This window comes from Trypanosoma cruzi, genomic scaffold (genome assembly GCF_000209065.1).
Source record: "Trypanosoma cruzi strain CL Brener 1047053516593 genomic scaffold, whole genome shotgun sequence".
Lineage (NCBI taxonomy): Eukaryota > Euglenozoa > Kinetoplastea > Trypanosomatida > Trypanosomatidae > Trypanosoma > Trypanosoma cruzi.
Genome location: NW_001849330.1, coordinates 43,093 through 67,094, shown reverse-complemented (window position 1 = coordinate 67,094; position 24,002 = coordinate 43,093). Strand labels below are relative to the sequence as shown.

Below are 24,002 nucleotides of genomic sequence, written 5' to 3'. Positions count from 1 at the left end.
AGGGTATATGTCGCATCAGGTAGCGAGCCTTCCTCGAGAACACCCTCTTCACAAGCACAAAATAAAATAAAACATAAAAATTAAATCGCCTTAGCGTTATTGGTCCCCTCACTCCTCCCATCGCGGTCCTCCAAAGGATCAAAAGTAGAGAACAGGGCCGCACATAAATATGTTATTCTTATCAGGATATAAGGGCGCATGTATTCACTAAGGCAGTCAGCCCTCTCGCGAAAATCATTTGCACAAGCCCAAAAAAACCAACAATAAAAAAGTCGAAAAGCATGCAAATAGTCGCCTGGGCCGCTGGCCGGATCCTGGAATTAAATGTAAACAAAATACGAGAATGAGAAGGGGGTAAATAAAAAGGCAGTGGGATCGCCACTTCCTCAATGTCTGCTCCAATTAAATAAATTTATGTATTCTGATGGCCACCCTCGTGGCACGTTACGCCTTGTTAGAATTAAAACATTTATTACTTAAGGCGTGCTGGATTTGGGGGACTTCCGGTTTCAAGAGCGCCCTTACCTTCGCGGCCCGCAGGTCAAATTTTGGCGGCCTAACATTGCAGGCCTCTCGTCCGTGAAAAAGATTGCGTTTGCCGCGGGATGTGGGGAGTATCGATCTGAAGTCGTTTTCTCCAGGATACCAACAATTGTAGCGACGTAGCGGGGAAAAGTTTCTGGAAATAATGACCGCCTTCGGACCTCACTGGGCGCGGTGGTGGCGTTGCCGTTCTGGCGCGCCACTCTCTACAGTGCGAGCGCCTGTCGCTCCCTGGCACTGACCTCCTGGAGACCATTGCTGTCCGTGTATTTCCACCGGGCTGTCGCAGCATTTGCGTGGCGAATCTCTACAACCCTCCCACAGTAACTGTTCAAGAATCCGCATTTATCAATGTCGTTTTTCGCTTGTGCCCGAAGAGATTATCGCGGGCGACCTGAATTTACATCGTGAACTCTGGGACAGTCATATACACCATCAAGGACTGGAGGCGATAATTTCGCCGCTGTTCTAATCGATATGGATTTCGGGCAGGCAAATTACCCGGCGCAGGCAACACGGATCACACATTGTAATGCCTCGTCGCCTGATGTGACTGCGTATTGCGCCCTACGCATCTCCCTCTGGACATTCGCCCCTTACATGGACTCGGACCACTGCTTAATATCTTACTTGGTAGAGATGGACGATGGCACTCCACGACTAGCAAACACGCTGCCTTGACGGAAGAAAGCCACCTTCGCCCTGCGTAAAGCGGATCGGCCTGCTTCCACCTCGTTGTGTGAAATCCTCCTCGCCACCGCGTCCACATGGTTGGGCATTCGCGGAGGCATCTTACGAGCAGCCGAGAGCCACATCCCGCGCGGCAGCCGTGACAGCTCCAAAAAGATATGGACACACGAAATGGAACAGGCCGAGCCCGCCGCCGAGGCAGCACACGAAGCACACACATTGCCTCACCTGGAGACAGCCTATCTCGAGCCGAATTCACCCGAAAAAGGGGAGGAACGAAATCAAGCCTTACGCCGTTGCTCCGCTGTGCTTCTGGAAGCCCGCGCGAGAAGACTTGGAGCCTCATCCAGCCCGAGGTGGCGATATCTTCACGGCGTGGCGGCGCCGCACCCTCATCCTTTGGAATCGGTTGTGCTCCGCACTGATCTTGGCCGCGTATGCGCCCTGCCTCGGCAACAGGCAAATCTGCTTGTCCGTCATTTTGTGCGGTTTCACGTGCCGTACCGCCTTATACTGCTGCTGTTTGCTGCACTCCTTTGGTTCCTGGTGGCTGGGAAATGGATCGGCCTTTCCGCCGTATGAACTTGACGTGGCCATCCGTGACTCTTTGCTTGGCTCAGCCCCGGCGATATGTTGAATGAATTCCTGCACCGTCTCGGGCCCGTTGCGCGCGGCACTCTTAGAACGATGATCCACAACTCCTTCGCAAATGGCAGCCTGCCTGGCTCCTGGAAAATGGGAGACACTATTTCTATCCCCAAGCCTGGGAAGGATCCATGCCGCCCAGAGAGTTACAGACCTATCACGCTACTCTCTGTTTTACCAAAGTTAGCCGAAGGAATGATTCACCGCCGTCTGTCAGCGACATTGCCGCACCACCCACGTCAATTTCGGATTTGCACCTCCGCGTTCTACGTCGGACGTGGTTGCACTTGTTGTCGACAAATTACCCGTGGATTGAATGAGTTTGGCATTGTGGAGCATGAGCGCCCTGGAGACGACGCCCTCACACGACGCCCTCGTCGCCATCGCTTGTGGTCTCGATTGATTTTCCGACTGCGTTCGACACCACTGACCATGGGAATTTATTCGGCATGCTTGACAGACTTCCGCGCCTTGGCCTCGAACCAAACGCTGGCTGCACAACTACCTGCGGGGCCGCTATGTTAGGGTATGCACTCGTGAACAGCACTCCCGGAAACAACTCGCCTCAGCTGGAGCACCGCAAGGCGGCGTCCCGGGACCCCAACTCTTCCTCTACTGTGTGGATGGTCTGCTGCGCCGCCTGGGCAACATATATTCTGCCGCCGCATTCATGTACGCTGACGAACACACACTTGTTGCCTCAGGTGCGGACATCCATGCCTGTGCTGCGGCAATGCGACCGCTCTTGTCTCTTGTGGCCACATGGGCTGCCGAGCACAGCCTAAAAATCAACGTCGCTAAGAGCGAAGCTGCTCTATTCTACATCTCTTCACACACACACGGTCTGACGAGGACATGGTCGATCTCCATCTTGTTAGCGGGAACCTACGTATTCAGTCACGCCCAGTGCGCTTGCTGGGCACCATGTTCGATCGACTTCTTAATTTTGTTACGCACGCTTCCACCGCTGCAAAGAGGGCCATGCCACGCCGCTATCAGCTGCGTCTGGTCGCGGAGGCGGGCGCGTCCCATCACACCACGCGATCCTTTTTGATTGGAGGCGTTCACAGTGTGCTATTTCATAATGGCGAGGCAATTGTCCCGTGACTCGCCCCCACTCACCTCCATAATATGGAAGTACGGTGCCGCGACGGTAGCAAAACATTCTTGGCCTGAGCGCCTCTACGGAAGACACATTTGTCTGTTTGGAAGCCAATATTCTTCCGCTCCGGAAGATACTCTGGCGTCGTGCACTCACACAATACGAACGCTGTATACGCCTCCATGATCACGAGGATTTGCGTTCCCTTATCTACTCGCAACCTATGCCGCCGTCCATGCATGGGAAAGCGGTGACATCAATCCGCTTCCGAAAGATGCTGTTATTAATGGATTGCTACGCGTCTGTGACATTATTGGGACACCCCACAACCACATTTGCGCGCCTCTTGCCCAACATCGAATTTTCCCCTGGGACACTGTGATCTGCAACAAAGTGAGATTTTATCAGCGACTCTTTGCCAACGACGCCTCTGACTATGTCAGGCGCACGGCTTTTTATTCTACTCACTCCTCTTTGGGGGATTGTGATTTTGAATTGTGGACAGACGGTCCTTCATATCTCGCTGCCCTCGCATCTGGATCCGCTGCGCTATTATATGACTCCACCACGACAAATGATCTCCCTGTGGAGGTACATCGTGCAGCATCTGGCAGCCTCGCATGCTCATACAGGGCGGACAGCCTTGCGATCGAAAATGCTTTTAGACATCTCGTACCTCCTTGTCTGGGAACATCCCAATCGCCCACACGAATGCTGGAGGAAACGGACTCCCTCTCGGCAATGGAGGCACCCCGCGTTGCCCACCGACCGTGCGAGACCGCGTTACTGAGTAAATTTGGATTATGCTGCTTTCCTTGGTGGAGCGAGGTCACCCTGTAGATTTTATATTTTCCCCTCACACTGCGGTATTCCACGCAATGAGGCCGCTGGCAAACAAGCCACGATTACACGATCTCTCCCGCAATGAGGCATACCAATCTGGCACTTGGACTTTTTTACTGCAGTCAGATGACCGTACTGGAGGGATGTCCAGGAGGAAAAGAAAGGCGCGCAGACCGCGTGACAGGCGCTCGTCGGTGTGGCAAGGACTCTATTCCTGGTGTTGACCCGGACATCGTGCCCCGAGTGGCGGCACTGCGCACAGGCGCGATGCGACTCCTGCCCGCTCTTCGACAGGCCTGCACGCGCCCTGCGGATCACAAGCAACCCATTATGTCGGTGGTGCCGTTTATTCCTCACACTCAAGAGGAAGGACTGCTCCGACCTCCTCCGGAACCTCCGCCTGGCGTGTCTGCGGCACTTCCTCGGAGAAAGACGAGCAGCAGGTCAGCGTCGTCCTGCCCAAGCTGCGGCAGCGTCTTCTCTTCCGCAGTATGAGGGCACATGCCGGACGTGCTCAGCCTGGCGTTATAATTAGTTTGCGAGGGCCTCCCATGCGGATGCCACAATGGCGCCACCGTCTTCTTAGCAGGCGCCTCGCGCGCAGTTCGCCACCGAAGCAGCCAAGCATGCCAGTAGGCAAGGCACGCAGGAAGCACAAACGCGGGAACTCGAGATGGACCAGGCTCTTCCGCCACCGCCTCATCACAGACGCCGCGGGCTGCTGATCCCCCGACGGACCACGGGAGACCCTGCCGCACACGCTGTGGGAAAGCCCCCAACCTAACCAATGAGCATTCGACTATTTGGAGAAAATCCATGTCGCACGACAGCGTTATTCGGGACGGGAGAGTCGGCCGCGTTTCTCCGGACAGCTCTCGGGCGATCAATGAATATTGACCATTTTGTATAGCGAAAAAAAGAATTTGTGCAGTGTCGATTTGATTGATTTTCTCTAATTTTCAGTTGTGAGTTCCCTTTTTTTTGGTGTTTACGGGGTTGCCCGAATATTTGTTCAAACTAGGAGTAAGAGAAAACTTTTTTTTCTCTGCGGAATTGGGATTTAATATATATATATATATATATAATTTGCCGGTATTTTTTTGTCGGGTATTGTGTTGTTTTTTATATTTTTCAAATTGAAATGAATGTTGAGTTTGTTTCTTCAACTATGGCTATTAATGTTATTATATTTGTACGTAGTTGCTGCTTTTCTATTATGCTTCTTTTGATTTTCTTTCTGGGTTGTGGAAAAAGAGTATTAATTCCTATTTCTTGAGTTTTCAATTCGACATGTCAAAGACGCAGAATGGAGTGGGTAATGATCCACAGCTTCAAGCGGTCAACGCATTTACAGAGGCTCAGTCACTACTCGATATAATGCTGAAGAATTTCTATTCAGTGGAACGACAAGCGGCGGATCCATTTTTGCTTAGAGTCGTTATAGCTGGTAAAAAGAAGGAAAGTGCTGGTCGTTCTGTTGGATCGCTTCTGCCGGAACTTTTGAATGTAGCTGTGAATACAAGTGAGAATCCTTTATGTGAGGATAACGAAAAGTCCGCAAAAAATTTTGCTGTGCTTGTTGAGTATGATGATTATTTTATTGAACTTATTGAAGGATTTGAAAGGCATATTATCAATTTTCTAAAGCTTTTAGAAAAGCACTGCTCACAGAAAGAAGATATTATTTGCTATGATGTACGGCTGTTGTATTTGGTTGATGATGTCCCGTCACCAATAGCATCCTTTTTTGTGCACATCGACAAAGTGCCTGCTATGAGTACAGAGGGTGAGCCTCAGGATAGTACGGATGAAGAGATTGCCGATACGATTGCAGAGGATGTTAATAATCTGATGAAGCTTTTGAATATGGTGGCAGATGAACCAAGTACCAAACGCAAGCTATTCTTGGATAACCTTAGAGTGACTCATCCCCTACTTTTTCCCCGAAAATCAATGATAAAAAAGTATCTGGAAAGCGACATTTTTTTTACGCTTTCGGAGTATATTGACGTCTATGGAAAAATATCAGGATTTACCAGAGATATTGAGTTAAATCATCCTGTTGTAGATTCATTAAAATGTTGATGGTGTGTGTATTTTTGTGCTTCTGGCCCATGATTTGATTTAAAAAGATATGTAAATAAATATGCATTTGGTGTTTCATTGGCCAGGTGGTTTTTAGTAATAATCTGTAGAGAGATTTGTTGATGTTTTTACATTGCAAATTGTTTAAATTTCGACTTTTGTTAATATTACCTTTATTTATTTATTTTTTACGTTTTGCCCTTTTTTCCGCATTGAAAAGCGGGGGTGCAGATAGAATGCCATCAAAACGGGCCGCAAGGGTTCAAAAGCTTCACGAAGGAACAGGGGATGACAATCTTCCAGTTTTTTCTATTTTTATTGAGAAGGAAGGAGAGGGTCAATATGGCCGAATTGATATAGAGATTTTTGTGAATAAGGTTCCCAAATCTTGCGAGATTTTTTTGCACAGTTGTCCAGCCGCATTAACTGGGGATAAAAGAGTTAGTAAACTAAGCTTGGTCAGACAACACCGTTTTCTTCGTCTTACTAACGAAGGCCTTCAAGTAGGTGAACGTCCGGTATCCCGGTTGGTTTCCCTCTCTGATATTGAGAATGAAATAGGACGTGTAAATCACGGAATTGGAGTTGTTTCACTCTGTCGCTCATCTAATACTTTTGATGAGTCCTTTTTTTTTTGTCTAACTGATAATCGTACTGAACTTGAATCTTTAGACAAAAGGCATACCGCGTTTGGAAGAGTGGTTTATGGGTTGGAGTTGCTCTTTCTAATACGAGATGCTCTCATACCCTATGTAAAAGAAGGTTGTGTCATTGAGGGAAGCCCTTATGCAATTTCAGATATTTTACCGAAGGCAGCTACGTAGGCTTACCTCCGTTTTTTTTTTTTTCTATTTTTCCACATTATTTCCTTTAATTTTATTTTAATATAATGTCTATTTTGGGAGAAAAATGAGTTTTGTACATGTTATTTATCTTGTGGGTTTAAAAGGATTATCAGAAACATTTGTTATATTTGCATTTTTTTCCACCTTTTTCCTCTTTCTCTCTCTCTGTGTGTGTTTGTGTAATCCTCTTTTTTTTTTTTTTGTAATGCTATTTTACTGTGTTAAATAAATAAATAAATAAATAAATAAATAAGTAAATAAATAAATAAATAAATATATATATATATAAATATATATATTTGGCCGATAAAACTATGAGCCATAATGGTCTAGTTAGCGAAAGTGTGGTAGCAGCCCTAAGTATGGAGCTTATTTCTTATGTCGTTGTGCGCCACACTTTTCGTGGAGAAGATAGTTTAATTGACAACTCGGGAAATGAAATTGAATTAAATATTCATAAAGGTCTTGAAGGTTTGGGACTGTTGGTAGGTCTACGCTTGTCCGAGCGACTTCTATATCGTCAGCCATCTTTTGGTGAGTGGACACCACCGGGTGTATCGCAATTTGTTGCCCGGCAGTTTTGGAAGACTGCTTTTGGGAAAAGAATTGATAGATTGATGCATATGAATGACATTTATTTTTGTCTTATTGACAAAAACTTTCGATGGCTTCAGGGCTTCCCCAAGATGAGAGGCGAGCGCATAGTTTCCACGACGGTGTTATCACCTTATGGTTATTCCGAGGAAACGGTAGCCGAGGATGAGGGTGCCTCACCTCGAACTGAACGGCTGGGAAGTGTACCAATTCACAAGGACGTTTTGATTTATACAGTTGGAATATTGAAAGGTCTTATCCGTGTCATGTATCCTACAGGATCTATTGAAATTCATGCTAACCTGAACAATGAAAACGAAACCCAGTTTGTGCTTGATTTTAGATCTCCCACTGCATGAATTGGCATTAGGGAGTTTATTATAAATACAAATAACGTGAAAGACAGAGATGGTGAGACCACAATGAGGCTTTCAACAAAAAGCAAATAGCTGAATTGATTTTGGAACTGGCGTTCAGCCTTTTCTTTTTCTTTGTTTTTTTTCCCATTGTTGCATTTATTTATTAAGAAAAGGTTAATATGCTCCGCTCATATGGAAAGCGCTTCTCGGCGTACGGTCATATGCAGGTTCGCCACTTTACTTCCCTTCAAGTTGAAAAGCCGTGCGCCACGCTTGCAGAGAAGATAGTTCGAGGTAAGGAATGCACGGTATTTTACCGACATCCTGTTTACGTTATGTCTCGAGAGAAAATGTTGAATACGATATGGATTGACTGCGGGATTTTCAGTCTTTCTTGGAAGGCATTATTGCCATACTTTGTTCTTGCTTGTTTCTTCAAGGCATAGTAGAAGAAATGAAAATTGTAGGAGAAAGATGGTAAAAAAAAAAAGAATTATTGGGACAGTTTTTTTTTCTCCCCCTTTCGTTTTTGGATAAATATCACTATGGCGCGTCTCAAAATCTCATTATGGTTATTATTATTATTATTACTATTATTATTATTATTATTATTATTATTATTATTATTATTATTATTATTATTATTATTATTATTATTATTATTATTATTATTATTATTATTATTATTATTATTATTATTATTGACTTGCCATTTGCTTTGCTTTTTTTTTTAGGCGAATTAGAAAGATGCGGTATTCTCGCATCCACTTATTGAAGTTTCTTGATACATTCTACCCATTGCCCTCTGTTATGGATGCTTGTTCTTTTGTCAAACTTGTTCGTAAACGAACCAGTAGACTTGCTGAGTTTTTGGAAAAAGAGGTTTTAGCTTCCAATGCTAATCAGCGTTCCAGGTCCTTTGATGCAAAAGTACATGTTGATATTGCTAAATCATTGGATTCGCTTTTAAGTCTAAAGGAGAAAGATGTGGAACGTGTGATCTGGGAGGAACACAAGCTCACTGACGAACGATTGTTGACTTGTCTTGTACCTTATCAGATGGCAGCAAATATTATCATGAGAGGACTTCCCCAAAATGTGAGAAAAATGTGTGTGGAAGAACTAAGAGATGAAGAAGATTATTATTTAAAGGGTATCACAAAAAAAGGACATAATAAATTTATACAGTGGATCGAGAGGGATGTATTTGTCTCCACCGGACTTAATTATCTTAGACGTCTTTCTCCTCTCCGACATGCTCGTATTCCGGTTATCGCAGTTATGGGACACAGCCAACATGGAAAGACAACACTTCTTGATGTCTTACAAAAAACAAGTTTTTCTGAAGAAGAGTCTAGGGGCACATCCCAGTCTATTCGAGCTTTCACGATTTCTGCCTCTGAAAGTGGCTTCAGTTCTGTAACATTTGTGGATACACCTGGCCAACGCGTATTTACAGAGACACGTTTTCATGCACAGATTATAGCAGATGCCTTACTTTTAGTAGTTTCTTTGGTAGATGGCGTTCAAATTCAGACTCTTGAAGTGATCAAAGTGGCATTAAACATTGATAAACCGATTTTGGTGGTATTAAATAAGCTGGATCTATATTCGGATCCGAGAAAGGCAGATGAAGCTATGTTTAATGTCCTCATGGACTTGCGAGAGGCTGGATTGAATGTTGTTATGGTTCATAAACCGAAAGATATTGAACGACTACGAGCCTGTGAATCAAGCACAAAATTGGATGCTCAGTCTTCAAAAGAGGTTCAAAATACTCTTCAATTATTTGCACCGATGAAAAAAGTGGATGCTCAATATAAGGGAAGCAAAACGCATCCGGTTGTGAATTTGAAGCGAAGTTGCGCCGGGGTCTGTATATCAGCGAAGAAAAGAGAGAATTTGGATCTTCTTTGGTCACTCATTGAACTAATGTCTTCAACGTTATCACCGTTTTGTCACAGCAGAATGGGGAACTACACTTCACATTCTTGCTCACATCAGGCTGTTATCTTGGAATCTTCAAAACATCTATTTGATGAAGAGAGTTTTCGACTTAGGAAGAACGTTCAAAGGCTTCAAAAAAGACAGGATGCGACCAACGAAAGGCAAAAATTACGGTTGGAAAAAAACAGCGTTTCTGCAAGGATCCATTCTGCTCTCAACAATGACCGAAAAAAATTACAGAGTTCAAATCCAACAAGTACAAACTGTCTTGTTCTGACTGTTATCGTGAGGGAAGGTTGTATTACAAAAGGTCTGCTATTTGTTGCGGACCAAACGAGAGGGCGTGTGGATTATATGATAGACGCTGCTGGTAATTTTGTGGACAAAGCGTATCCTGGTACGGCTGTTATTATCATTGATGTTCATAGTAATACCGGATGTCCTGGTGTAGGAACGCATCTTCTCTCAATGCCTTTTGTGGATGAAAGAGATCGAGTTTTTGAATACAGGCGTTGGCTTCAGTGGTTTATCGAATGTTTCCCCAATCGTTTAAATCTTCTTCGTCCGAGAGGGATGGACGTATCCTTTGCACACCTTGGTGATTATGGGCAAATTGGGAATACACATTGTTTGGAGTATCAGTTGCTTTATGGACCCCCACAAGATGCGTTCTCAACTGGGATTAACTCACAATCCACAGAAGAAGAATTATCAATTAATGGTTCTAAGCCTCTTGAGAAGAGTATTGCTGAGTATTTATCGGAGAAAAATCTGGAGGACCGAGAGCGCCATAATGGGTCTCCGTTGGAAGATGGATCTCATCAAAAAATTTTAATGGAAGATGATCTTGAGGTTACATTACAAACTACATGGACACAGTTACAGCCACGCAAAAGACCTGAGACCCAAGAGATGCATGATGAAATGATTAAGAGCTGTATTCAGATTGGTGTTCTTTTCAAGGTGGACTCCTGGCACAGCGCTCGAATGTTACATCGTGAAATCAATCGGTTGGGTACGCGGAAAGTGGCGTTTCATGTTGTTGGAATGCGCTTTGGTGAGTTAACGGCAGATGACATTATGTTTTTTGGACGAGCAATGAAAATTGCCGTTTGCTATCGTACTCCTTTGGGGCTTTCCACCGATCTTGATCAATACCTTGAGATCAATGACACCTGGGTCTTACAGACGGATGATATTACGGAAGTCATACTCTTCCTTAAATGGTGTGCGGTGGCGCTCCATAAGGAGCATGCTCCCGATGACTATGGTGTGACTGAACGGAGCCATAAAAGCTACCTGGTGCTCATGAAGGATAAATCTGGAAAGAGCCCTGGAAAGAAAATGGACCAGCAAAAGAACTCCAGGCATCGCAGGTTGCTTGTTACACCAAATTTTTAGCACTCAAATTTGTAAATTATACTGAACGCTGTTTCTATTACGGGGTCTTGCTCGCTTTGCCCCTTCCCCCCTCCTTGATTTCCATTGCTTTACAGAATTTTGGGATAAACAGAGTACAAAATTGATATTATTATTATTATTATTATTATTGTTATTATAGTGCTGTCTATTGTCGCACCGTCCAAATGTGTTTTATTGAGAGTTCATTTTTTTACTTGCATTTTTTCTTGCTTTGTGTTCTTTTGACATGATCCTGTTACAACAAAAATTTCTTTTTTAAATTTCCTTTTTCTTTTTGCTTTATCCATTCTTTTGAGTGCGAGACAGGCGTGAAAAGCAAGGGAAGTGCAATGGATACGGCGGAGGATGGTGACTATCTGCAATTTGCGACCAAACTGTACGCCGCCTCAAAGCCCTTTCTTGCAATTAAAGCCTATGAGCGTGCTGTCTCTGAGGTGGAGGCTGCTGCTGCTGCTACCTCGGACCCAAAGCCTTTGCCAGGAAACAAATTGGGATCGGGGAATGCACTTTTCAAGGACTTCATATTACACTGTAACGCGTTTGGCGTTAAAGCCGCTACGAGCGACACCAAAATGGCGGGGGATTTCTTGCGTCTTGGCTTCAAGGAGCTGCAAAGGCGAAATTATTTACAAGGGGATCTGGATGCCAATGACCCTAGTCAGTTTTTCATACCTATTCAGGAGGATAGGGGTATTGCCTTTCTTGTATCACTGATCTTGAGCAACTGGGCGTGCCTATTACTACGATCAGGAAACACAAGAGAAGCCGCAGCTTTTCTTCAATTGGCACTCACCAATTCTATGGCAGAAGAGCTGACCCGTGTTGTTCTTCTTAACATATGTGCAGTTGACGTACACAATTGTCTCTTTTCCCAGGTGCGAGAAAATGCAATGGAGGCGCTTTTTGAGGACGGAGAAACTGAAGAAGAGGGACAAGAAAAGATGGATAAAGATAATGCTGCCCGTGAAGATGTAAATGGACTTCTTTGCGCGTTTGCATATCATAATGTGGCCATCGCTGAGGAATACCTTCAACCACAAGAAGCTGAAAGCCACTATAACAAAGGGAAGGAAATGTTGGCTTCAAGCCCGTACCAACGATGGTCAAGCGTCATTGAGTGTGCTCGAAGGAGATTTCTTGATATTGTTCAACGTCGAAGATATGAAGCGACAAGACGAAGAGAAGCCGCCGAGGCGGAGATGGAGGCCGCCAAACAGGTGGAAGCAACCGTTCGACGAAAAGTTAGGGCAACTTGGAGTGCAACGGCGCGACAGCCGTCAGCGAAGCCTGGGAATCGTGGCAAGAAGTATAAAAAACGGATCTCAGGTTTGACCAATGATACAAAGGACGAGTCTATAGAGCTTCCTCCCATAAGTGAATATTTGAGGCAGAAAATGCAAACACAAGGTCTAAGCAATGTCGTGGTTCCAATTCTTCGTGTAGTAGATGTGAGGAAGTTTGTCTTTGGGGGAATTCCGGCTCATGAAGACTCCTTCTTTCCTTTCAGGGAAAGTGTAAATTTAAACAATGTGGCTATGGTCTTGTTATGCGAAGAAACACCTTTGCAGGTTGTGGATGAGGCAGAGTTAAAAGATACAGGGCCTCCGAGAAAGACTATTTGGACTCCGTTTGTCCCGAGGCGGGATGACACTCTCATTATAGTGCCCCCGAAACCCAAGCCAGGTGCCGTGCTTTCTCGAGATGCGGCAAACATTGCTAAATCATTTATGCCGCCACCGTTATCGGAGAAGTCAATTGAAAATGCGCAGCGCAGTGTTACGGCATTTAAGAAAATTTTGAATCATCGTTTACTGATGCTTTTACGAGCCGAAAATGCATTTGAAGAAAAGTGGAAAGCCACGGGAATAGTAAAGAGAGCCCTTGTCGCATTCAACCTTGCGCAGGATATGTTGAAATTGAAGGAGACTATAAAGTGGAAGAGGGAAACAAGAGCAATTTTGGAGAATGCAAGTGCGAGGCGAATAGTGCGCTTTTTTCGATTAATAATCGAAAGGAAATCCAATTCCGCTCCTATAATGAGAGAAGCTCGTGTTAAATACTTTGAAGAAAAAGCTGCAATTGCCCTGCAGAAGTACGCAAGGCGCTGGTTGGCGGTTAAAGAATTACGAATTCTCCAAAGGCAACGTCGAGCAGAAATATTACGTGTCATGAAGATCCAGAGCACCTATCGTATGCATGCCACACGAAGTCGTTATATTGCCTATAAAGAAGAACAAAATGAAGCATTGAGATTTGAAAAGGAGACGGTGGCGCGTGAATTTGCGGCCATACAGATTCAGTGTGCGTATCGGCGTCATGCGTATCGGCTCCGTAGGTGGTATGAAGGAGGAGAAAAAAGACAATTTATACTTCACCACTTCAGATCCTCGAGGGAATACTACGCGACGCTGATCCAAAAAACGTTTCGTGGGTTTTTGGTGCGGCGTGTTTATGGCCCTGCAGTTTACGCAAAGCGATGCTACGGTCGAAATTGTTATCGTGCTGCGCTGGTAAACACATGCGCCACGATTATCCAGAGCGTATTCCGGGGTTATCGAGTGCGGCGTGCCACCAGAATTCCCTTACAGCAACATCTACGGCAATGTGTAGTGCAACGTGCGAGAGAAAAAGTGGAATCACTACGACGGATTCAAAATGAAGCGGCAAGGGTAATTCAATGCGCCTACCGTAGTTATTCAGCTCGGAGGGTTGCAAATGAACTGAGAACGCTACGGGAAAGGGAGCGTTTGCTGCGGCGAAATCGTGTATACCCGTCGTTTCGGTTGGAGGAACAGGTGTACTGACCACGATGTACCAAAGATGTGAATTTTGCTCAATATAAACAGTTGATGGAATCCGCATGTTTCCGCTTATATATATATTTCTGTGTTCAGTAATACTGCAGTTGTTGTGGAAGGAAATATATACTCTTCTGGGAGTTTCACACCCATTTGGGCGGGTAAATCAAGATGATGCCTTTTTATTTGTTTATTTTACCCTAGCCCTTTTTTTTTTTCTGAGGAAGAGATTCTGTGTGTGTGGGGAGGGAAGTCCCTACAAAGCACGGAATGGGGTTCACGCACTCTTCTAGGGAATATGGGCATAAGCGATGTGTGAAATGCCTTCGATCCGGTTCAATGCTACAGCCAGTTACTCCATGTGTTAACTGTCAGCAGTACTTGTGTGTACATTGCTCCAAACCTCTTTTGCCCGAGGCATGCACGTTCAACTGGTCTTTCTGGTTTGGTGCAATACCAAATCCACGCGCGTCGCGGTGTTGTTTTTCATGTAGAAGTCCTCTTCTTTCACTGGATGACAGTATTTTGTGTTATATTATGCTCTTTCTCACATACAAAAATCAGGATTATCTTCTTCGGGTATGTACACGGTTCCATAGTGTCTTGTTTCTCCCGTATGAATATGTCAAGAAACTTGAGGAGAAATACCTTTGGAAAGATCCGGACGACATCCTTTATGCAAGTCGAAGGAGTATTATATTACGCGGCATGGATCGTCTGACAAATGCGACATATGCACTGAAATTAATTCCCAAGTTTCGAATGCTTTCACGACGATTATGTCAAAGGCTACAACAAGGCATTGAAATTCGCATTGCGGCGTCGGCATTTCCAGCGTCGTTTGCGTCATTTCATAACGTTTTTCATACTCGTGATTTTATTGTGATTGTACTGGAACTGTTGTCTCCGGACAAGTATCAGTCCCTGTCTGCTCTTATCCATAGCGTTACTCTGACGGAGGCTGAATGCCGATCCATCATTGCACGCGTGTTGGAAGGGGTGCGTTGCCTTCACGACGAACTTCACGTGGTGCACCGCGATCTGTCACTTGACGCAATATACGTTGCCCGTGACAATTTTGAGGATATTCGTCTGCTTCATTTTCACAATGCAAGGTTTTTGAAACCATCCCCTCGTTCTTCCTATTTACATGAGATTTGGAAGCAGCAACAGCAGCAGCAGCAAAAACAGCAACAGTATCACAAGCAACCGCTGCCTTTTTTGTATCATTCTGCGAGTCCCGAAGTAGATGATGGGGATACTGCTGTCGCACTGTCACCCCAAGTGAGGCAACTCTCGAAGCCACCACCACTTTTTATCCCTGTGGATGTTGGCTTGCTACGTAAAGCGTGGTTTTACTCCAAGGTCGCGCGTGAACGCGAAGCTCAGCTGCGAGAGGCTGCCGTACGTTCTCAAGGGTTTTTTCACTCTAGATTTGAAACGCTGCGTCATCCCGGTTTTTTTTCCTGCAAGAGTACAAACCCTGGCGTAGCACCGAGTGGGATGGCAGATGAAATTTCAGCAACTGCATCCGGTTCGCCATTGCACTCACCACGGAGTGGGATGACTGTGGAGCCTTTAGGCATCCAAGGGAGCAATGCTTCCGGGGCCAATAATAATAATGGTGATGACGACTTTGTGGTTGTGGCCACACCACGAGCTGCCGTTGGGTACTGTGCACCGGAGCTTAGCGCGAGTCTGTGTGCACGTTCGCTTGTTCCCACTCTAAATATTCGTGCGGGCGATGTGAAAAAATGGGACGTTTTTGCGATAGGAGGCATTTTTTATCAGCTTCTTGCATCTTCTACGGGCTATTTTTCTGATCCCCATTATTTTATGGACTGGAACAAAGTCACTGCCACCATTACTTCTGAAAGTCTTGTTTTGTTGCTCCTTTTGATGCATATGGAACCCAACAATCGCATTACATGTAAAGAGGCTCTTCAGATCATGTGCGAGCAATTTAGAGTTTATGTTGCGGCCGGTGCATGATTGTTCGCAGAGCAGTTTTTTTTTTTCACACATGCGCAATTCCATTTATATAGAGTTTTCTTTGGTGCATTTTCAGTGAACACACAACAATTATTTTTATCTGTGTTTATTGTTGACTGCTGTTGTTGTTATTGCTGGTCCTGTTGGCTTTCTTTTGTGTTTTTTCTTTATTCCTTTTTTGTACGTGCGTAAAAATTTTTGGTTCCCATGTCACCTTTTCTTCTCTCCTGAAACCAACAACGGAGGGAAATAAATGCTTTTGGAGACTGGAGGAGTGGCTTGGTAAATATCCCTCATATTTTTTTATGTTCTTATGCTTTCGTTTATTTTACTTTATTTATTTTTTGTATAGAAGGGAACACCAACGAAGGCTGATATATATTATATATATATATATATATATATATCTTATTCGATGGGAACCTCAAGTTCAACGCTTGAAGTGGGAAAGGCAATACGATTGCTGCTTGTGGATACACCAGTGGACGATGGCATCTTTAATTTATTGCTGAATACCGCTCTTTCCAAAAGTGAGCTTGAGCGTGCCCTCCCGTTTTCTACGTTAAGGGTGATGCGGCACTATTATACGAGGAACTTTGCATTATTACTTTTTAAATGCATTGAGGTTGTCTCGCAGATTCGAAATGCTTCGCTCGAATCAGCAAGTGACGTGCAATCTGCGTCGCAGGGGCTCCAGAATGCGCTTTGTTTGATGAGAAGAATAATTCCCATCGCAATGGAGGGCGGAGACACACCGTGCGCTGCGGAGGAACCAGAGAAAAGAGGCGCACCCGCATCCAACCCGCCTGTGGAGGGGGCAAACCTCCCTGCAGGGGAGGCAAAAGATGAAAAAAAGCGAACACTTTTTACTGCCACATTTGTACGGTCGTTTTTTGAGGAAAACCTTGCATGCAACGATGCGCAGCCGGAACAGATGCTTCCTTTTCTCCCTGGCCAGAACACAACGCTCAGCAAATTTGTGGGGCGGCTACTAGTGGACTGTTGTTTCATTCGTGGTTTGACGTTGGCCGCATCATCTTTGCCCGCAAAGGAATCTGAGAGCCACCCCTGCGTTGATGAGTCTCTCCTGTGGTACCCGGGCGTGGGTGGAAAGCAGGTAGAAGGTACTTCTACACAGCCGATGAACGGCACGATGCATGCTCTTCGGCAAGAACTTCTCTACACGCTCACTGCACTTCTGTCATATCCATTGTTTTCTCCGCCTGGTACGAGAGATACTCTTTTTTCGGAACCATTACTCAATGTCGATGAGAACCCGCTTCTGCCTACACTAGTAGCATCCACATTGAATGCCATTTTGGCATATAAACCATTTGGTTCCATTCCATACACAAGCCATTGGGTTGGGCCAGAGGAGATGGTGGTTTTGATGTCTGCACGGTTTTTAAGTGCCTTGATATGCTACCCGGGAGCCCTGCTTGATGGTTCAACGCAAACGCGACACACAAAGAGTCCTGAGGAGAGCGATAAGAATGAACCAAAAGAAAATGTGGAAGCAAAAGACAGAGAGGACGGGACGACAACAGAGCAGCTCAACTCGCCGCCTCTACGGATAGTTCATAGTGCAAGAGACCTTATTAGTGCAATTACGCCGGAAGAGGCTAAATACGTCATAGAGCGTCTAAAAAACACCATCGGCCTGAAAGTATATTCAAATCGAACAGTTCTGCCGGATTCACAGCGTTGTTTCATAACTCAGGACGAGTTTATGATGCTGCTTTGGAGGCTAATTGAACTCTCTCCAGAGTGTCAATTGGCTTTTGCACAGCAGCCGGCAGCATTGAATTATATTGTGCCTTTTGTAGATTATGCTCTTAATGCCAAGCGGGACCCAAAATACTTTCCTCACCTTCAGCTTGTATTGTTTCTTTTGCTGCGACTCTCTGAGACGCGGGCATTTTGTTTGCAATGTAACGCGTTGTTCCACGAACGTATTCCATTTGAATTTGAGTCCTTTGTAGGGACATACAATGATCTACTCATTATCATGTTGTGCTCGTTTATATTATTGCGCCATGAACTGATACGTCCCCTTCATGTGACCTGTAGCGCAATCATATCGAACATTGCTCCATTTATGATAAAAATTAGTCCTGTCTCGTCAGAGAAGCTGGGACTTGTATTTACTTCCGTGTCCACTAGGTATCTTGCGTACAAAGCCCTTTTTGCATCCAATGAAGTCATTCTCGATGACGCAGAGATTAAAGCTGAACAGGTTGTGCTACTTAATATTGTAGAAGCCGTTGCTGGCGTATTGCAGTACCATGAGGGGGCTGCAGCAACTCTCCTAGCTGCCTTTATAAAGCACAAGAGTTTGGTGGGCGAGGTTTCAGATATATTTCTGGCGGAGGGCTCTAACGCCTTTCGTGTGCGCCTTACCTCTCCATTCCTTATAGGTACAGTCAGGGATGCGATCACCGCCGTTGAAGGGGCGGTAGCTGCTGCAGAAGAAGCCGGTATAATGGACATAGTATCAGTGATATGCAAAACGTCTCTTGTGGGTGCTTTGCCAACCCCACACCGCATTATTGTCAGGCGTCTTTACTCTAATTCGTCGATGGAACAATGGGCAATGGCGACAACCTGGTCGTCACTGTACATGCACACTCCTCCTGGAACCTTCGGAGGGAGTAAATCCATCAAGATGCTTCGCTTTTTTTAGACCAAGTTGTTTTACCCAATTTTTTATCGTGTTTTTTTTTCACTCTTTTTCACTGTGTGCGTTGCTGTTTGGGGCTATGGTGGGAGATGCCTCACTGACTAGGATGGGGCTGATGCCTCGACCTATTTTTGCAGCCAGCAGCAGCCTTTTAGGATCTTTTCATTGAATGGACTTCCCTTACCCCTTTTCCCATTTTCTTCATCCGTCTCGTTCTGTGGGTTCATTGGCCGCTGTGCTTTACAACATGATAATAATAATAATAATAATAATAATAAAAGCACATTGCTTTTTTTTTTTTTTTGAGTTTGATTTTGCTACACACAAAACCAGCACTGCCAGAAAAAAGAAACCCTTGAGGCATCTTGCCTCTTAGCACTACGTACGCCAATGTCTTGCTGCAGGTCCCTCAACGCTCCGGATGCTCTCACGTGTCAAGTGTGTTTGGACTCTTTTCAGAATCCAACGCAGTTGTTTATTTGCGGCCACATATTCTGTGAGGCTTGTGTTCAAGGGGCATCCACCTGCCCCACATGTCGTGGTCGCATTGAGTACTCCAAGCCAGCCCCAGATTCTGTCTTGCAGGCTGTGCTGCTTCTTCCTGTGAGTTGTGGCAGCTGCGGATGGCAGGGGACAAGAAAACAGTCTCAGGCACACCGATGCGGGATAAAAGATACCCATAGCATCTACAATAAATACCCACATCTTTCTGATGAAGAATTATACAAAAGGGCAACAAGTGTTACCGGAAGCTCTGTCTTTCACCAGCCTTCTCAGGTCCATGGAATCATGCTCTCTAGTCACACACCTGAGGCTCAACAGTAGTGCCTCATTAAGCCGCGCGCGATGGATCCAAAAAGGAAAAGATTGAAAAAAAAAGGCAATGCTATACACCTCTTCAAATATATATATAAATATATAAATCAGGTAAGCACGAAGTTTATTTTTTTTTTTCGGCACGGCGTGAATCTGTTCAGATCCCTTTTTTTCAGTTTCTGACACAAACACCTTCCGTTACTTGGGGGTTTTCAACACACACACACACACAAAAAGGTGAATTTTGTGAGAAGAGAGAGGAAGAAAGAGCTGGGTGTGCAGAATTCTGAAGTATTACCTGGAGCCCAGGATGTTTTCCCCTTGTTTTGTTCCTCTCTCTTTCTCTTTCATAAGGTTGTAGATTGGGTGATATTTCTTCTTTCCCAAAGAGGACGGTTGCCGTCTGTGAATTCGCTTATGCCTCCTTTGATCCTGGCCACGGAGTGCAATGAGGAGCTGCGCTGTGCCCTTTGCCTAGACTCTTGGAAGGATCCGGTAGAGCTGGTTCCATGTGGGCATATTTTTTGCGCAGTGTGCGTCAGGGGCATGAATACGTGTCCCATTTGTCGTCAGTCTGTGGCCAACAGCAAAAGGCCGAACCGCACCCTTGTGAACCTTGCGCTGGCAGTGCCTGTCAAGTGTGCCTCGTGCAGTTGGACCGGGACGCGTGAACAGGGCAACTCTCACACATGCCGCACGGACACAAAAATGGCTTCGGTGCCCTCGGCCTTGGCACCAGGCCCAAAGTATGCCTTTGTGGAGCCGACTAGCCAGGAGCCTTGGCATCAGTTTGGCCTGTCGCGTGAAGAGTATGACCAGATTATGGCGTTGTTTGTCTTTTTTGACAACGACGAAAGCGGTGGACTGGACCGTGCTGAGGTTGGGCGTCTCGCACGGTGGCTCAACTTTGCCCGCACCGACCATGACATTGATCGCATGTTTTTCCTAATGGATACAGATGGCAGCGGCACGCTTTCCCTTAATGAATTTCTTACTTGGTTGTCGCATAACCGGCCGGATCCCAACGCTCTTTATGGGCTTTCGCAATCAGAGTACAACACCATCATGATGCAGTTCCGCTTGTACGACACTGACCAGAATGGCCTGCTGAGCATCGATGAGTTTGCGCGACTTGCTGTGAGATTAGGGGATGTGAATAATATTGACTCTGGGAGGCGATTATTCCGATGCATTGACACGGATGGCAACGGTGTAGTTGACTTGCATGAGTTTTTAACTTACCGTGTTCGCACGAGGCGAAAGTAGTTGAGAGTGTGTTTGGGTGACCTTGAATAGGATCAATCAGGGACTGACCAGTTGGAGCGTCAGCAATGCGAAGTGCAGCGGCCGAGAGAAATGATTATTTGTGGCGGGCGGGCTTTTTTTTTTTTTGTGTGTGTGTGTGTGTCTATATGTTTGGTTGGTTTTCCTGCTTGTGAATTTATGACTTTGGATTTGCGTTATTTATTTTTTATGCTAACATGTTTCTCCACTCCAATTCAGCAGTGGGTGACTCTTTTGGAATTGGCTGAGTTGTCGATGTATTCCATGCGATGAGGATGTTGTGCATTTCTCGGCCTTTCCCCGTGGCTTTCCTTTTTTTCTTCTCTTTTCATTGGCAACATGCACTGCCGTGGAAAATGAAGGGGCGTGGTGGTGGGCGAAATTTTTTGAATGAGACGCATTAAGCGTCTTTCTGATAACGTTGTCAACCGTATTGCTGCTGGAGAGGTGGTGCAGAGGCCGAGTGCGGCGCTGAAGGAACTGCTGGAAAACGCTTTAGACGCCGGAAGCACGTTCATCCAGGTTCTTGTGCGTGATGGTGGGCTGGGGCTGTTGCAGGTGACAGACGATGGCCACGGCATTCATCGCGATGACCTGCCGTTGTTGTGTGAGCGTTACGCCACCAGTAAACTGAGGTCCTTTGAGGATTTGAGCCGCATCACGTCCTTTGGGTTTCGCGGCGAGGCGCTAAGCTCCATCTCTTATGTCTCCAGGGTGACAGTGACGACAATGCGTCGAGTTGACAAGGATGAAGCATCATCTGGAACGCTTGCGTGGCGCTGCCAGTACTTGGACGGGGCGATGCAGGGCGAGCCAACGCCGTGCGCTGGGAACCCCGGCACAAGCATCCGCGTTGAGAAGATGTTTTACAATTCAGCCGTGCGTCGTCGGGCGCTTAACCGCCCTTCAGAGGAGTACAGCCGCATTGTGGCGTTGATCTCACGATACGCCTTGGCTTTTCCGCATGTCGGGTTCTCGTGTCGCCGGGAAGAGGGAAGCGGGGGGAAGGCGGAGGTTTTTTTTCCGAAGGACTCCAGCTCTCTGGCAAACATTCGTCTTTTTCATGGCCCGGCGATCGCCTCGCACTTACATGAGCTGAAATGCGTCGAAGCTGGCGCGGGCGGCGGCTCTCCGGAGACTGTTTTGGCGAAAGGAGGGGAAGCAGGAGAGGACTGTTTTCTTATCACCGGTTACACCAGTGGCATGGCGCTTCTTAACCGCAACCCGTACCTTTGCATATTTGTTAACAACCGGCTGGTGGAGAGTGCTGTCATCAAGAGAGCAATAGACACCGTTTACAGCGGCATCCTGACGGGTGGCAACCGCCCTTTCACAGTGCTTTTTATTACCATACCCCCTGACCGCGTAGATGTGAACATTCATCCCACGAAGCATGAGGTCTGCCTGCTTGATGAAGAAATCATTGTTGCACAGTTGTCGGAAAGTGTCCGTCTTGCCGTGATGGAATCTGCTGCCCGTCGTCAACTGGACACACGACACATTCTCTCCAAGGCGGCTGCATTGGCAGGTGACAGGGGAGCGCATGTATCGCAGCCTTCACCATTACCGTCATCGATCGTTGTTGCTGGGATAGCACCAGCGCCTTGTACCGTCGTGCGCGTGGAACCGCAGCGTGGAGCACTTGACGCATATTGCCGACGTATGCCGATTTCGAAAAAAGAGGAGGCAGGCGAGGTATCATCGGAAAATGCCGTCGAAAAGCAGCGGCCCGAGACCTGCAGCCACCCAGATCCCTTGACTGCGGTGAAATCGGAAGAAACAATAATTCAAGAGGAACAACATGCTGCGGGAACGTCAATTGTCTGCACGGCATCCAATGAAGACGTTACTGCATCTCTCATCACATCAATTATGAAATTCGGTTCCACGGATGCTGCTGACAGAGACGAGGGCGAGGCTAAAAAGAGGCTGAAGGAAGAAGAGAGAGAGGAAGGGGAAGAAGAGGAGGAGGAATTGGGTTACGTTATGCAGCAATTCAAACGTCAGCGGAAAGAGATCCAGCGGGCGGCTGGCATTGTGACGACGGCAGAAGCAGCCGAAGAGGAAAAAGAGGGTGCGGAGGCTGTGTACGCATCAGCCGCATCGTCTGCATGCGAAGACGCGGTAGAGCCGGTGCCTGATGAACGTGGGGATTTGCTTCTTACGAGTGTGTCAACGATTGTTTCACAAATTCGTCAGACCACTTCTCCCACTGTCCAGTCGCTTTTTGAGAAACTGGTGTATGTGGGCGTGATAAACGGCCACATGTTTTTGGCGCAATCTGGAACAACACTCTATGCCGTAGACACGCTGCGCCTGGTTCGGCTTGTGGTGTATCAACGCATCTTCATGCGGTGGTCGATAGCGTCGCTACCAGCACCGCCTCAAATGCTGCTGCAGGTGCCTGTGAGGGTGACTGACCTTTTGTGGTTTGCCCTCCAGCACGATGTTCCTCCCCAAACGGACGTTTCTTTGGCCGAGAGCACACAACGCACCGTCCGCCGAATGGATAGATGCCTCCGCCAGTGGCGGTGCATGTTACTGGAGTACTTTTCCATTGAGATCACGCATGACGGTTACCTCTTGGCGCTACCGTTTGGGCTGAATTCCTCTTGGCCGCCTTCACCGCGTGTTGTGCCGCTTTTTATTTGGCGACTGGCAGCAGAGGTTCCGTACAGGGAGGATGAAGCGGCCTGCTTCACTGCCATTGCTCGTCACATTGCCGACACATTGTACGGCCTGCGCCTGCACGACGCATGGGTGGAGCCGCGTGTGTCCCCGTCGCCGGGTGTAGAGCCTCCGGAGGGCGGCAGTGTGCCGTCTCTTTCTGACGCCATTCGTTTTGCGCTTTTACCGTGTGTGACAAGCTTGAAGTTGTTTGTTCCGCCAGCGGATGCACTGATTGATGGAACGATCCAGACAGTCGTGTCGGTGGAGGAGCTCTACAAGGTGTTCGAGCGCTGTTAGCGACACAAAAAGAAGGAGTGGAGTCGCTCTCAGTCGCGCTGTCTTCTTTTGCCGTGGCTTTTTTATTTATGCTTTCTCAATGCCTCCCCGCCCTTTTTTTTTTTTTTGCACAGTATCTGCTCATTGCCCGTCACACACGCACGCATTTTGTGCGGCGATTCTGTGGCTGCGTTGGGCTGCTGTGAGAAAAAGAGCAGAGCCGTGTCCTTTCCATTAAATGTACTCGTGTTTTTTTTTTGTCTCTTTGCCGCAGGGCGGAGTATTGGTCTTCGTCACGACTCACTGCATGGGTTCATGCACCTTTCTCCTTCTTATTTATGTTTGCAGGGTGCAGAACGCAAAGAGGGGGTATAGAAGAGAAGGCGGCAGTGAAGAAGTGTGGGACACAAA

The 24,002-nt window shown here is 46.4% G+C and overlaps 10 protein-coding genes across 10 annotated transcripts, besides 23 other annotated features; all 10 read left to right on the top strand.

Annotated features, from left to right (window-relative positions):
- Positions 1-505: a sequence feature (heterozygous, non-Esmeraldo-like haplotype).
- Positions 58-250: a mobile genetic element.
- Positions 59-86: a sequence feature (AT_rich).
- Positions 287-338: a mobile genetic element.
- Positions 506-1,265: a sequence feature (haploid, Esmeraldo-like haplotype).
- Positions 711-4,599: a mobile genetic element.
- Positions 1,266-4,571: a sequence feature (areas not merged during assembly with more than two copies in the genome that could not be assigned to a particular haplotype).
- Positions 4,572-5,080: a sequence feature (haploid, non-Esmeraldo-like haplotype).
- Positions 4,887-4,907: a microsatellite.
- Positions 5,081-8,365: a sequence feature (heterozygous, non-Esmeraldo-like haplotype).
- Tc00.1047053507991.130 (hypothetical protein, conserved) lies at positions 5,114-5,908 on the top strand (the record flags this gene model as incomplete). The annotated part of the gene is made up of 1 exon (XM_809415.1): positions 5,114-5,908. The coding sequence occupies one exon, from the start codon at positions 5,114-5,116 to the stop codon at positions 5,906-5,908; it is 795 nt and encodes a 264-aa protein (XP_814508.1).
- On the top strand, positions 6,031-6,732 carry Tc00.1047053507991.129 (cyclophilin, putative; the record flags this gene model as incomplete). The annotated part of the gene is made up of 1 exon (XM_809418.1): positions 6,031-6,732. The coding sequence occupies one exon, from the start codon at positions 6,031-6,033 to the stop codon at positions 6,730-6,732; it is 702 nt and encodes a 233-aa protein (XP_814511.1).
- Positions 6,778-6,799: a sequence feature (AT_rich).
- Positions 6,976-7,049: a microsatellite.
- Tc00.1047053507991.126 (hypothetical protein, conserved) lies at positions 7,068-7,706 on the top strand (the record flags this gene model as incomplete). Its single annotated transcript, XM_809417.1, has 1 exon — positions 7,068-7,706. The coding sequence occupies one exon, from the start codon at positions 7,068-7,070 to the stop codon at positions 7,704-7,706; it is 639 nt and encodes a 212-aa protein (XP_814510.1).
- Positions 7,886-8,152, top strand: Tc00.1047053507991.123 (hypothetical protein, conserved; the record flags this gene model as incomplete). Its single annotated transcript, XM_809416.1, has 1 exon — positions 7,886-8,152. The coding sequence occupies one exon, from the start codon at positions 7,886-7,888 to the stop codon at positions 8,150-8,152; it is 267 nt and encodes an 88-aa protein (XP_814509.1).
- Positions 8,272-8,409: a microsatellite.
- Positions 8,366-9,194: a sequence feature (areas merged during assembly that could not be assigned to a particular haplotype. This can correspond to areas where the two haplotypes were merged or to regions with more than two copies in the genome that were merged during assembly.).
- Tc00.1047053507991.120 (translation initiation factor IF-2, putative) lies at positions 8,454-11,054 on the top strand (the record flags this gene model as incomplete). The annotated part of the gene is made up of 1 exon (XM_809414.1): positions 8,454-11,054. One exon carries the CDS (start codon positions 8,454-8,456, stop codon positions 11,052-11,054), a length of 2,601 nt encoding a protein of 866 aa, XP_814507.1.
- Positions 9,195-18,823: a sequence feature (heterozygous, non-Esmeraldo-like haplotype).
- Positions 11,180-11,212: a microsatellite.
- On the top strand, positions 11,405-13,879 carry Tc00.1047053507991.110 (hypothetical protein, conserved; the record flags this gene model as incomplete). Its single annotated transcript, XM_809413.1, has 1 exon — positions 11,405-13,879. The coding sequence occupies one exon, from the start codon at positions 11,405-11,407 to the stop codon at positions 13,877-13,879; it is 2,475 nt and encodes an 824-aa protein (XP_814506.1).
- On the top strand, positions 14,144-15,865 carry Tc00.1047053507991.90 (uncharacterized protein; the record flags this gene model as incomplete). The annotated part of the gene is made up of 1 exon (XM_809412.1): positions 14,144-15,865. One exon carries the CDS (start codon positions 14,144-14,146, stop codon positions 15,863-15,865), a length of 1,722 nt encoding a protein of 573 aa, XP_814505.1.
- Positions 15,036-15,070: a microsatellite.
- Positions 16,240-16,272: a microsatellite.
- Tc00.1047053507991.80 (hypothetical protein, conserved) lies at positions 16,281-18,548 on the top strand (the record flags this gene model as incomplete). Its single annotated transcript, XM_809411.1, has 1 exon — positions 16,281-18,548. The coding sequence occupies one exon, from the start codon at positions 16,281-16,283 to the stop codon at positions 18,546-18,548; it is 2,268 nt and encodes a 755-aa protein (XP_814504.1).
- Positions 18,793-18,823: a microsatellite.
- Positions 18,824-18,880: a sequence feature (areas merged during assembly that could not be assigned to a particular haplotype. This can correspond to areas where the two haplotypes were merged or to regions with more than two copies in the genome that were merged during assembly.).
- Positions 18,881-24,002: part of a sequence feature (heterozygous, non-Esmeraldo-like haplotype) that runs on past the window's edge.
- Positions 19,446-19,469: a sequence feature (AT_rich).
- Positions 19,779-20,627, top strand: Tc00.1047053507991.70 (hypothetical protein, conserved; the record flags this gene model as incomplete). The annotated part of the gene is made up of 1 exon (XM_809410.1): positions 19,779-20,627. The coding sequence occupies one exon, from the start codon at positions 19,779-19,781 to the stop codon at positions 20,625-20,627; it is 849 nt and encodes a 282-aa protein (XP_814503.1).
- Positions 21,036-23,612, top strand: Tc00.1047053507991.60 (mismatch repair protein MLH1, putative; the record flags this gene model as incomplete). The annotated part of the gene is made up of 1 exon (XM_809409.1): positions 21,036-23,612. One exon carries the CDS (start codon positions 21,036-21,038, stop codon positions 23,610-23,612), a length of 2,577 nt encoding a protein of 858 aa, XP_814502.1.
- Positions 22,577-22,618: a repeat region.